We start from the raw sequence: 13,050 nt of genomic DNA, 5'->3' as shown, positions 1-13,050 counted from the left end.
TGAATTGGAGATTCGTGTTTCGTATTAATAAACATGGATCGTAAACCACACGCTGCATTTTGGTCCGACTCTCCTTCTCACGAAGAAAACCGTTACAGAATCACCCACCACAAAGGGACCAAGCAGCGTGTCAACAGGCAGGAACAGCCCAAAGTGGAGTACAGTATGGACTATACTTCTTGGGAGGAGATAGACAGGTGGGCGGTCGACCCAGGGAGAGTGCCGGAGCCCGCCTGGGATTCGATGGAGCAGTGCGCGGAGGGATATAGGAGAATGGAGTTTGCGAAGCAAGCAAGGCGGCGCGGACGGAGGCCCCATAGTCAGCCCCAAAAATTTCTTGGGGGGGGGCTCAGGGAGAGTGTGGCAGAGTCAGGAGCCAGACCTGAGCCAACTCTCCCTGTTTATCGTGAGGAGCCAAGGAGGAGACCAGAACCAGAGCCGGTGTTGGAGGTGAGCGAAACAGAGACTGTGAAGGAGTTAATGGGGAAATTGGAGGAGAGAGAAATGAGGGAGTTGCTGTGTTGGTGTTTTAAACATGGAATTCGCCCGACGGAGCGTGTTGGGGATTTGATGGCACCTGGGTCAGCGCTCCATACTCGTCCTGAGGTGCGTGTTAGTCGGCTGGTTAAGATGGTGCCAGTCTCACGTACCAGGCCTCCTGTGCACCTCCCTAGCCTTGCACGTCCTGTGCCAGCACCGCTCTCAAGATCTCCAGTACGCCTTCACGGTCTAACCCATCCTGTGCCACCTCCACACCCCAGCCCTCCGGTAGCAGCTCCCCGCACCAGGCTTCCTGTGCGTGTCCTCGGCCCAGTACCACCAGTGCCAGCACCACGCATCAGGCCTACAGTGCGCCTCGCCTGTCCAGCGCTGCCAGAGCCTCCCTCCTCTTCAGCGCTGTCGGAGTCTCCCGCCTGTTTAGCGCTGTCAGAGCTTTCCGCCTCTACAGCGCTGCAGGAGTCTCCCGCCTGTTCAGAACTGCCAGTTAGCATAGAGCTGCCAGTTAGCATAGAGCTGCCAGTTAGCATAGAGCTGCCAGTCTGCAAGGAGCTGCCAGTCTGCAAGGAGCTGCCAGTCTGCAAGGAGCTGCCAGTCTGCATAGAGCTGCCAGTCTGTAAGGAGCTGCCAGTCTGCAAGGAGCCGCCAGAGCTGCCTGTCTGCAGGATGCCGCCAAAGCTGCCAGTCTGCAAGGAGCCGCCAGAGCTGCCAGTCTGCAAGGAGCCGCCAGAGCTGCCAGTTAGCATGGAGCAGCCAGGGCCGCCAGTCAGCATGGAGCAGCCAGGGCCGCCAGTCAGCATGGAGCAGCCAGGGCCGCCAGTCAGCATGGAGCAGCCAGGGCCGCCAGTCAGCATGGAGCAGCCAGTCAGCATGGAGCAGCCAGTCAGCATGGAGCAGCCAGAGCAGCCAGTCAGCATGGAGCAGCCAGAGCTGCCAGTCAGCATGGAGCAGCCAGTCAGCATGGAGCAGCCAGTCAGCATGGAGCAGCCAGAGCTGCCAGTCAGCATGGAGCAGCCAGTCAGCATGGAGCAGCCAGAGCTGCCAGTCATCATGGAGCAGCCAGTCAGCATGGAGCAGCCAGATCTGCCAGTCGACCAGACTCTTCCAGATCTGCCAGTCATCCAGACTCTTCCAGATCTGCCAGTCGTCCAGACTCTTCCAGATCTGCCAGTCGTCCAGACTCTTCCAGATCTGCCAGTCGACCAGACTCTTCCAGATCTGCCAGTCGACCAGACTCTTCCAGATCTGCCCGTCGTCCAGACTCTTCCAGATCTGCCAGTCGTCCAGACTCTTCCAGATCTGCCAGTCGTCCAGACTCTTCCAGATCTGCCAGTCGTCCAGACTCTTCCAGATCTGCCAGTCGTCCAGACTCTTCCAGATCTGCCAGTCGACCAGACTCTTCCAGATCTGCCAGTCGACCAGACTCTTCCAGATCTGCCAGTCGGCCAGATTCTCCCAGATCTGCCAGTCGGCCAGATTCTCCCAGATTTGCCAGTCGTCCAGATTCTCCCAGATCCGCCAGCCAGCCAGGATCTGCCGGATCTAACCACCTGCCTGAGCTTCTTCTCAGTGCTGAGCTTCTTCTCAGTGCTGAGCTTCCTCTCAGGGCTGAGCTACCCATCTGTCCCGAGTTACCTCTGTCCCGAGCTGTCCCTCTGTCCCATGTTATCATTGTGGTGGGTAACCTATTTAGGGACGTTTAGGAGGGGGATTAAAACTGTCATGGAGTGGGGTCCACGTCCAGCGCCAGAGCCGCCACCGCGGACAGATGCCCACCCAGACCCTCCCCTATAGGTTCAGGTTTTGCGGCCGGAGTCCGCACCTTGGGGGGGGGGGTACTGTCACGCCCTGACCATAGTTTACTTTGTATTTTCTATGTTTTGATTGGTCAGGGTGTGATCTGGGTGGGCATTCTATGTTGGATGTCTTGTTTGTCTATTTCTATGTCTGGCCTGATATGGTTCTCAATCAGAGGCAGGTGTTAGTCATTGTCTCTGATTGGGAACCATATTTAGGTAGCCTGGGTTTCACTGTGTGTTTGTGGGTGATTGTTCCTGTCTATGTGTTTTTTTCACCAGATAGGCTGTTTAGGTTTTCGTTACGTTTTGTTTTGTAGTATTGAATTGGAGATTCGTGTTTCGTATTAATAAACATGGATCGTAAACCACACGCTGCATTTTGGTCCGACTCTCCTTCTCACGAAGAAAACCGTTACACTCTGTCCATAGGACAACAATCAGTCGTATATTGCACAAATCTGGCCTTTATGGAAGAGTGGCAAGAAGAAAGCCATTTCTTAAAGATATCCATAAAAAGTGTTGTTTAAAGTTTGCCACAAGCCACCTGGGAGACACACCAAACATGTGGAAGAAGGTGCTCTGGTCAGATGAAACCAAAATTGAACTTTTTGGCAACAATGCAAAACGTTATGTTTGGCGTAAAAGCAACACAGCTGAACACACCATCCCCACTGTCAAACATGGTGGTGGCAGCATCATGGTTTGGGCCTGCTTTTCTTCAGCAGGGACAGGGAAGATGGTTAAAATTGATGGGAAGATGGATGGAGCCAAATACAGGACCATTCTGGAAGAAAACCTGATGGAGTCTGCAAAAGACCTGAGACTGGGACGGAGATTTGTCTTCCAACAAGACAATGATCCAAAACATAAAGCAAAATCTACAATGGAATGGTTCAAAAATAAACATATCCAGGTGTTAGAATGGCCAAGTCAAAGTCCAGACCTGAATCCAATCGAGAATCTGTGGAAAGAACTGAAAACTGCTGTTCACAAATGCTCTCCATCCAACCTCACTGAGCTCGAGCTGTTTTGCAAGGAGAAATGGGAAAAAATGTCAGTCTCTCAATGTGCAAAACTGATAGAGACATACCCCAAGCGACTTACAGCTGTAATCGCAGCAAAAGGTGGCGCTACAAAGTATTAACTTAAGGGGGCTGAATAATTTTGCACGCCCAATTTTTCAGTTTTTGGTATGTTAAAAAAGTTTGAAATATCTAATAAATGTCGTTCCACTTCATGATTGTGTCCCACTTGTTGTTGATTCTTCACAAAATAATACAGTTTTATATCTTTATGTTTGAAGCCTGAAATGTGGCAAAAGGTCTCAAAGTTCAAGGGGGCCGAATACTTTTGCAAGGCACTGTATATAGGGCAGGTAATCAAGGAGGTGATGGAGTCTGATGACGCGCAGGTGCGCGTAACGATCGTGCCAGGTGTGCTCCATAACGAGCAGCCTGGTGACATAGAGGCCGGAGATGGAGCACGTGACAGATACCATCTGTAGTGGTACTATCTTGATCAAGATCATAAAAGCTAATAGTATTCATCCACAAAAAATATGCGTACACGCCAAACTGAAATCTTATCAGAAACATGTTGGGTCAAACTGATGTAATTTGGAAATTTGGCACAGAAAATCTTTTCAGTTTTCTTTAGAGTCAGGCTATTGCATTTTCTCCCCGGTTCCTAAACGTCTTTGCTCCATGAAAGAAGCAGAGATGACAGAGAAAACTTTACTGATGTCAACTAGATTTATAAATTGATTCAATTGATCTATTACATTATTCTGATGAACCAGGGTTTATTTAGTCTTATATGACAACATATAATGACAGAAGAGAAGCTGCGTGTATTTAATTATATACAACTTGACTAACAACTATAATGTCTGAAATTATAAGCTGAAACATACTGTATCTAAATCAGGCCCAAAATAATACTGCACCCCTTGTCAATAAATAGTTCAGCTGACTGTAGCCTACAGCGCATTTTCTATATTAGCGGGTTAGGTCCTGGTGCTTGCCTCAGATTTTAAATGTATCAAATATAGTGGAGTGATTGAAGATGGGTTGTTAACAATTGCGGGCGGGTACAGGTGAACAAACAGCTGACCCGCGCACCACAAGTAGATATGTATAGGGGTAAGATGACTAGGCATCAGGATATATAATAAACAGTAGCAGCAGTGTAAATAATGATTGTATGTGAGTGTGTGTGCATGTGTGTAGTCAGTATACAGGTGTGTGCATGTTATGTGTGTGTTGGAGTGATAGTGTGCATGAGTCTGTAGAGACCTGTGAGTGTGCATAGAGACAGTGCCAAAATCTAACTCAAATAGTCCATGTAGCCATTCTGTTAGCTATTTAGTAGTCCTATGGCTCAGGGATAGAAGCTGTTCAGGAGTCTGTTGGTGTCAGACTTACACCGGTACCACTTGCTGTATGGAGGCAGAGAGAACAGTCTATGGCTTTGATGGCTAGAGTCTTTAACGATGTTCCATGCCTTCCTTTCACACCGGCTGACATAGAGATCCTGGATGGTAGGGAACTCAGCCCCAGTGATGTACTGGGCTGTCTGCACCACCCTCTGTAGCGCCATGCGATTGAGGGCGGTGTAGATGCCATACCAAGCAGTGATGCAGCCAGTAAAGATGTTGTCAGTGGTGCAGCTTGTCGTGGAAATTTCCTCTATTTACCTAATCATGGGAGCAAACCACACACACAAGTCAGAGTTAGTTATAAAAGTCCATCTTTAATTATGAGCTCTATCACAACCCTGTGACTCTCAGATCGATTCAGTGTCTAACGATGAATTCTCTGAGAGCCCCCTTACAATACAACTGAGTTCCTTTAATAGCAAAGACACACATAGTCAGACAGCATAGACATAACTCATCGTTCAGCTTTGTCTCCTTTCCCAAACCCGTGAAACCATAAACCAAATCCTCCATATCAACAGGCATATATCAAATTGTCATTTATATACAACCCACTCTAAATACAAACTCCTGGACAAACTCACGGAGAGGAGGGTGAGGCTATAGTTTAAGATAGAAACAACAATGCAACCCTTCTTTCCCCACTAGAAAAGGTAGGGAGTAAAAGATATGTTTACACATGATGACACTTTGACCTCTCCCCTCTCAGCGGCCCAGGCAACTTAGTTTTGACATAGAACAGATAACTGCAACCTCACCACAGAATTACACAAAAATACCATTCTGATGAGAATTAACTTACACCCATTTGATAAATATAAAACATCTAACATATGTTACCAACAAATTCTGAATCTTCCCTAACAAGCTGTAGAACTTTTTGAGGATTTGAGAGCCCATACCAAACCTTTTCAACTTCCTGAGGGGGAAGAGGCGCTGTCGCACCTTCTTCACGACTATGCATGTCTGAGTGGACCATTTTAAGTCCATAGCGATTGGACACCAAGCTCTCGAACCCTGGCTGCAGTGTACTCCCTGTTCAACCATTTGATACAGATGATTAATTTTCTCTGTCTCTGCACATGCTTAGTTAACCAAGCATCATGCATGTAGTTAAACAGCCACTATGAGGTTGTAATGTAGATTTGACCTGCCAAAAATGTATGTGTGCCAGACATGGGTGTCTCTCCCCCCCCCCCCCCCTCTCTCTGTCTTTCTCTCCCTCTCTCTCTCTCTCTCTCTGTCTCTCTCTTTCTCTTTCTAGCTGCCTAGTTATCTGTTAGATAAATGAAGAAATTCAGTAACAGTTAACTTCACACACACACACACACACACACACACACACACACACACACACATACACACACATACACAGAGCTCTCAGGACAAACACACTGTGTACAAACCTAACTTCTGGATTGCATGTCTGTCTCTTCACATTTGTTGTTGTGAGACATGGCACTAGCTGAATGCGCTGGCTGGCTTTTGTTTACTGCAGAGAGAGTAATGGTGTTGTCTTCAATTATTGATCACTGCTGGTTGAGTTCCTCAAACTGGCTTTTAAGGGAGCACCTGTCAGGACATGAGAATCCTGGAGGATCCTGGGTAGGAGGATTGCGGCATAAAGGGATCACCCATTAGGGGAGGAAACATCCATGACACTCCACAAACATTTGGCTGACCCTGGTCCATGGTCCCCGATCGATCACAGGGTTGTTAGGGTGGGAGTCCTCCTATGGCACATTTCATGTCCAGTCAGATTTGACACAGCAGTGAACCCAAGACAGATTGATCTATGCTATTTCTGGGGTTTAGTGTTATGTGTGTCTTGATTAACGATGTGTAAACCAAAGATCTACAATTTGTTAGCCAAAGATCTACAATTTGTTAACAAAAATTATAAGAGCAAAGTTTTAAAAACCCAAAACTGATTTCAATGCATTAGGCTATTATACAAATGCTTAACTTATTAACCAATACATTTATAATGAATCTGTTTAGTTACAGTATATACTGTAGTCTATATGGGAAATTAAAACTGCCTCACTCTTTCGCTAGCTCATGTAACAATTGTGAACACACTGTATCAAAATGCAGACTCCAAATTTCATGAGTTGTCAGGTTGAATTGTTTAATCAAGGCTAGCAGACAAGGCTAGTGGTGTGACAGTGACAGACTGCGTAAGCGCTATGTGGACTGGAGCAGGAGACTGCTGATGACGCTACGCTGTATCTAGCTTACAGCTCAGATAGATGCTCTCCCGTCTCCTTCCCTTCCTCTCCTCCACTCCTCTCTTCCCCTCCCCACCCTTCCTCTCATCCCTTCCTCTCTTCCCCTCCTCTTTTCCCTTCCCAGGGGGTAACCTTGAGGCCTGTCCTCTGTTATGGAGGAGGGTGGGGGAGGGAATCGGCTGCTGAGGGCCTGCTGGATATCTGATCAAGGCTACAGTGTCCCCACCATTTGATATGCCTCTGGGAGGGAAGCTGCTAGTACTACTACTGCTGCTACATCTGCTATTCTCGGTGCTAGAGAATACTACTGTACTGTTGATAATAATGTCAATATATGCAGTTATTCATGCCCTTATTGAGTGAACCCGTTTGCTCTTTGATTCTTTTATGTTGCATTTTCAGTCGGTACATTATAATATTTAGAATTGCGTTATTATATTTGATGTGTTATCTATGACTTGATAATAACAGATATATTAATTTGCTACTATTTTGATTTAAAGGGAATGTAATCAGCCTAGATTGATTTGGTGAGAGACAAAGATGTCTGTTCATTAGTTGTGTATTTGTACTCTCTGTGTGGTTTGATTGGAATCGGAGTACATATATACGTCTCCCTTCTGTATCCCTTGTGGGCATCTTATGTCTAGTGGGCTTCTGTCCAACCTCCAGAGAGAGATGCAACTGGATGACGTGGTGAGAGAGGGGGTAAGGAGACAGAGAGAGTGGTGACAGAATGCAATGACATCATTGGTTGGAGAGGTTGCAGATGGACACATGGATCTCGCTGTGTCTCTGGAGATGGGGTACTGAGTAGGCCGCTGATCTGATCCAGGAACAGATGGACCGTTTGGGCAACAGAGCCTAACCCTCCACAGCTTACCATTCCTGAGGGAGATCAATCCGGGGGGGCAGCATGGCTCTCACCCACATAGATCTAGAGGCAGGACTGAGATTCACCCATAAAGATCTAGAGGCAGGACTGAGACTTACCCACACAGATTTAGAGGCAGGACTGAGAATCACCCACACAGATCTAGAGGAAGGACTGAGACTCACCCACACAGATCGAGAGGCAGGACTGAGACTCACTCACATAGCTCTAGAGGCAGGACTGAGACTCACTCACATAGCTCTAGAGGCAGGACTGAGACTCACCCACACAGATCTAGAGGCAGGACTGAGATTCACTCACATAGCTCTAGAGGCAGGACTGAGACTGAGACACACAGATCTAGAGACAGGACTGAGACTCACCCACACAAATCTAGAGGCAGGACCAAAACTCACCCACACAGATCTAGAGGCAGGACTGAGGCTCATCCACATAGCTCTAGAGGCAGGACTGAGACTCACCCACACAGATCGAGAGGTAGGACTGAGACTCACTCACATAGCTCTAGAGGCAGGACTGAGCCTCACCCTCCCAGATCTAGAGGCAGGACGGAAACTTACCCACACAGATCTAGAGGCAGGACTGAGATTCACCCACACAGATCTAGAAGCAGGACTGAGTCTCACCCACACAGCTTTAGAGGCAGGCCTGAGTCTCACCCACACAGATCTAGAGGCAGGACTGAGCCTCACCCACATAGATCTAGAGGCAGGACTGAGACTCACCCACACAGATCTAGAGGCAGGACTGAGACTTATCCACACAGAACTAGAGGCAGGACTGAGACTCACCCACACAGATCTAGAGGCAGGACTGAGACTCACCCACATAGCTCTAGAGGCAGAACTGAGACTCACCCACACAGATTTAGAGGCAAGACTGAGACTCACCCACACAGATATAGGAGGCAGGACTGTGACTCACCCACACAGATCTAGAGGCAGGACTGAGACTCACTCACACAAATCTAGAGGCAGGACTGAGACTCGCCCATACAGATCTAGAGGCAGGACTGAGACTTACCCACACAAAACTAGAGGCAGGACTGAGACTCACCCACACATATCTAGAGGCAGAGAGTCACCCACACAGATCTAGAGGCAGGACTGAGACTCATCCACATAGCTCTAGAGATAGGACTGAGTCTTACCCACACAGATCTAGAGGCAGGACTGAGACTCACCCACACAGATCTAGAGGCAGGACTGAGACTCATCCACATAGAACTAGAGGCAGGACTGAGACTCACCCACACAGATCTAGAGGCAGGACTGAGACTCATCCACATAGCTCTCGAGTCAGGACTGAGACTCACCCACACAGATTGAGAGGCAGGACTGAGACGCACCCACATAGCTCTAGAGGCAGGACTGAGACTCACCCACACAGAACTAGAGACAGGACTGAGACTCACCCACACAGATCTAAAGGCAGGACTGAGACTCACCCATACAGATCTAGAGGCAGGACTGAGACTCACCCACACAGATCTAGAGGCAGGACTGATACTCACCCACACAGATCTAGAGGCAGGACTGAGACTCATCCACATAGCTCTAGAGGCAGGACTGAGACTCACCCACACAGATCTAGAGACAGGACTGAGACTCATCCACATAGATCTAGAGGCAGGACTGAGAGTCACCCACACAGAACTAGAGGCAGGACTGAGACTCACCCACACAGATATAGAGGCAGGACTGAGACTCACCCACATAGATCTAGAGGCAGGACTGAGACTCGCCCATTCAGATCTCGAGGCAGGACTGAGACTTACCCACACAGAACTAGAGGCAGGACTTTCAGACTCATCTAGCTCTTTGACGCAGGACTTTCAGACTCATCTAGCTCTTTGAGGCAGGACATTCAGACTCATCTAGCTCTTTGAGGCAGGACATTCAGACTCATCTAGCTCTTTGAGGCAGGACATTCAGACTCATCTAGCTCTTTGAGGCAGGACATTGAGTGTGATAAAGGCACAGATATCTTTGGATAATTCTATAAAGTGGTAAATACCTGATACAGAAGTCTTGTAGACAAAATAGCCCTAATTATTATCATTAAAAAATATATTTTTATTTTATTTAACTAGGCAAGTCACATTTTTACATGAAGTTGATTTGATTGTTGTTGTTTGTTTTATACCCAAATGATTTATTTGAATTATATAGGTTGTTTTGCTATGTGTGATGTCAGACCAACACATGACTTTGGAGATGCTTCTGTTTTCTTTCAGCCATCAATGAGTTCCCTGAGGATATCTTCACCACCTACCAACGCACAAGAGGAGCTGTCCTGCTGCACATATTTGCGGTATGTGCAGCAGGTTTACCATGTGGTTCAGTAAATCAGGCATGTGTTGCGACTGTGTGTGTGTATGTGTGTATGTGCATGCTTGCTTATATGGGGCATGTTTCTGGTGTGTGTGTGTCCATCCATTCACTAATTAGTGGACTAAAATATTACCCTGCTGTGTCAGCTCTCTGTCTCTGACAGACAATTTTATGACAATTATAAATATTCTGTCAGCCGGGTGTCGTTGTGTATGACCTGGTATCTTCCTGTCATGTGATGTCCTGGGCTGTGCTGTGAACAACACGGGTTGGTTTGGACACAGTGCCCTAGGCAGGGCCTGTCATCGCAACCTTACACAACAAAAGTCACATTTATGCAGCCTCAGATGACTGCTCTCTCTTTGGCAGGAACAACAACGTTCTACTTTGTGAGGGCAGGATAGAGGATAGCAGGATATGTGGACAGATGTTTTTCTCTCTCTCTCTCTTAGGCCCTGTACATGTTTCTGGCCTTGGCAATCGTCTGCGATGACTACTTTGTGATGTCGTTGGAGAAGATCTGTGAGGTGGGGGAATTGGAGTCCCAATAACAACCTCCTCTAGACCATAAACCTACTGATATAAATCATTTGAAATTCCTTATATTAAGCAAACTAGACGGCATGATTTCATAGCATTTTTGATTTATTTACGGATAGCCAGGGGCATGCTCCAACACATACTTTACAAACGAAGCATTTGTGTTTAATGAGTCTGCCAGAGCAGAGGCAGTAGGGATGACCAGGGATGTGTGTGAATTGGACCATTTTCCTGTCAAACTGTCACAAGTACTTTTAGGTGTCAGGGAAAATGTATTGAGTAAAAAGTACCTTATTTTCCCAAGGAATGTAGTGAAGTAAAAGTAAAAGTTGGCAAAAATATAAATAATACAGTGAAGTACAGATACCCCAAACAACTGCTTAAGTAGTACTTAAGTACTTAAGTAGTACTTAAGTGTTACTAAAGTACTTTACACCGCTGATTAATGGTTAATATATGAGACTTCAGTATGAGACTGTGCTTCTTCCCTCTGTGTGTCTGTTAGAAACTGGACCTGAGTGAAGATGTGGCAGGAGCTACGTTCATGGCTGCTGGCAGCTCAGCACCAGAGCTGTTCGCCTCGATTATAGGTGAGGCGGGCTGTCTGATACTCTCACACAAACACACTTACACTGTACAATACCATTAGTAGTATGTAGACTGTGTGTTCAATTCTCCACATTGAGTAGGTTTCAGATCAATGTTGTCTAAGAGGTGACCATATTGGGTTGATAGCTGACTCTCTCTTTATCACACTCTCATTCTCTCTCTCTCTCTCTCTCTCTCTCTCTCTCTCTCTCTCTCTCTCTTCCTTTCTCTCTCTCTTCCTTTCTCTCTCTTTCTCTCCTGAAGGTGTGTTTATCACTCATGGAGACGTGGGTGTTGGAACCATAGTGGGCTCAGCAGTATTCAACATTCTATGCATCATCGGTGTGTGTGGAATCTTCGCTGGGCAGGTGTGTTTGTTTGCGTGCGTGCAATCTCCATGTGCCTCAGTCTGTATTAGTGCACACTGCCAGAAGGAGACCATTGTCTTAATCACAAATCACACATAGTGCATGCTATAACACATGCTATCTTATGCCCAGTGGCGTAGTGCAGTTTTGCATCGAGCAAGAACTCTCGGTTACTTCTATTTGTTTCCTGCCCGTGAATTTGATGGCAAATCAGTTATTTCAACATAGCTCGCTAACAATGCTAGCAAGCTAGTTAGCTAGTGTGTTTGATTTGAAAACACCAACCTGTTCTTTGGTTGTTTCTACATTCTCCTAACACATGAGGACGACTGCATTGGATGACGAGCTGGCAGTGATGAATTCATTGCTCAGTCTGAGAATTCGACTGAAGTTTTGTGCCGCTGTCATCATCTAGTGAGTGGGAACTTCATCTCGTACAAGACCGAGTCAACGGCTATGGAGAAGTCGCAGTCAGATGGCGGGGAAGGCGAGGTGCCGGTGAGACGCCTTGAATGGAGAGCGAACTGTGCCGCCTACCTACCACTGAAGGACCTGCTCATCTTCCCCTTGTTGACAAACCCCTCCCTCTGCTTGACTGTCACCCCGTCTGTTGGAGGCTTGAAAATCCCAAAACGTTCAACTAGCTGACAGTTGTCGTAGTCCAGACCTACTCTTTGTTATGTAGCTACATATATATTTTATTTTCAAGCACCTTCAGATTTTTGTAATGAAAAGCTCTATATAAGCTGAATAAATAATAATAATTATTAATAGTATTATTATGAGTGTCAAGTGTCAGTAGTGCAGAGGTGAGGACGGAGTCAGGCGCAGGACACAGAACTGAGTAAAATAACGTACTTTACTCAGAAAAATAATCAGCCAATAAATCCACGCAGGGATAACAAACCCTAACACAAAAGACTAACACAAAACCAGGAACAATCACGCACAAAACATAACGAGAACCAGAGGGTTAAATAGGGAAGTAATAATAACTTAATGGGAACCAGGTGTGTACACTCAAGACATAACAAATGGAAACAGAAACGTGGATCGGTGGCAGCTAGAAAGCCGGTGACGACGACCGCCGAATGCCGCCCGAACAAGGAGAGGCACCAACTTGGGCGGAAGTCGTGACAATGAGGCTGAGAGAAAACGTTGCAGTTTTAAAGCACATTTCCTGTAATTCTAAACATCTTTCTTCATGGCTTATGACGTGTTCAAATGCTATCTGGGGGGGGGCCGGCCTCCGGGGTACCCCAACCCAAATAACACATACACTATTAGATGTGTATATATACAGTATATACAGTTGTGTACCAGACAGATGCCCACATTATCCTAGCAAGGGTTTTAACCTA

General features: G+C 46.8%; 1 protein-coding gene across 3 annotated transcripts in view; it reads left to right on the top strand.

Moving 5' to 3' along the window:
• The window catches only part of LOC110505724 (sodium/potassium/calcium exchanger 4), a 48,921-nt gene that overhangs the window by 21,953 nt on the left and 13,918 nt on the right, over window positions 1-13,050 (top strand). For all 3 annotated transcript variants that reach the window (XR_005039563.1, XM_021585123.2, XM_021585124.2), the window contains exons 3-6: window positions 10,097-10,173; window positions 10,646-10,720; window positions 11,239-11,323; window positions 11,586-11,689. Coding sequence is in view for 2 of the 3 variants with exons in the window: in XM_021585123.2 (XP_021440798.2) it covers window positions 10,097-10,173; window positions 10,646-10,720; window positions 11,239-11,323; window positions 11,586-11,689 (341 nt within the window). In the remaining variant the exon portion in view is untranslated. The remainder of the gene's footprint in view (window positions 1-10,096; window positions 10,174-10,645; window positions 10,721-11,238; window positions 11,324-11,585; window positions 11,690-13,050) is intronic.

This window comes from Oncorhynchus mykiss, chromosome 25 (assembly GCF_013265735.2).
Source record: "Oncorhynchus mykiss isolate Arlee chromosome 25, USDA_OmykA_1.1, whole genome shotgun sequence".
Lineage (NCBI taxonomy): Eukaryota > Metazoa > Chordata > Actinopteri > Salmoniformes > Salmonidae > Oncorhynchus > Oncorhynchus mykiss.
The sequence above is the reverse complement of the archived record's forward strand: the minus strand, read 5'-3'. Positions and strand labels throughout refer to the sequence as shown.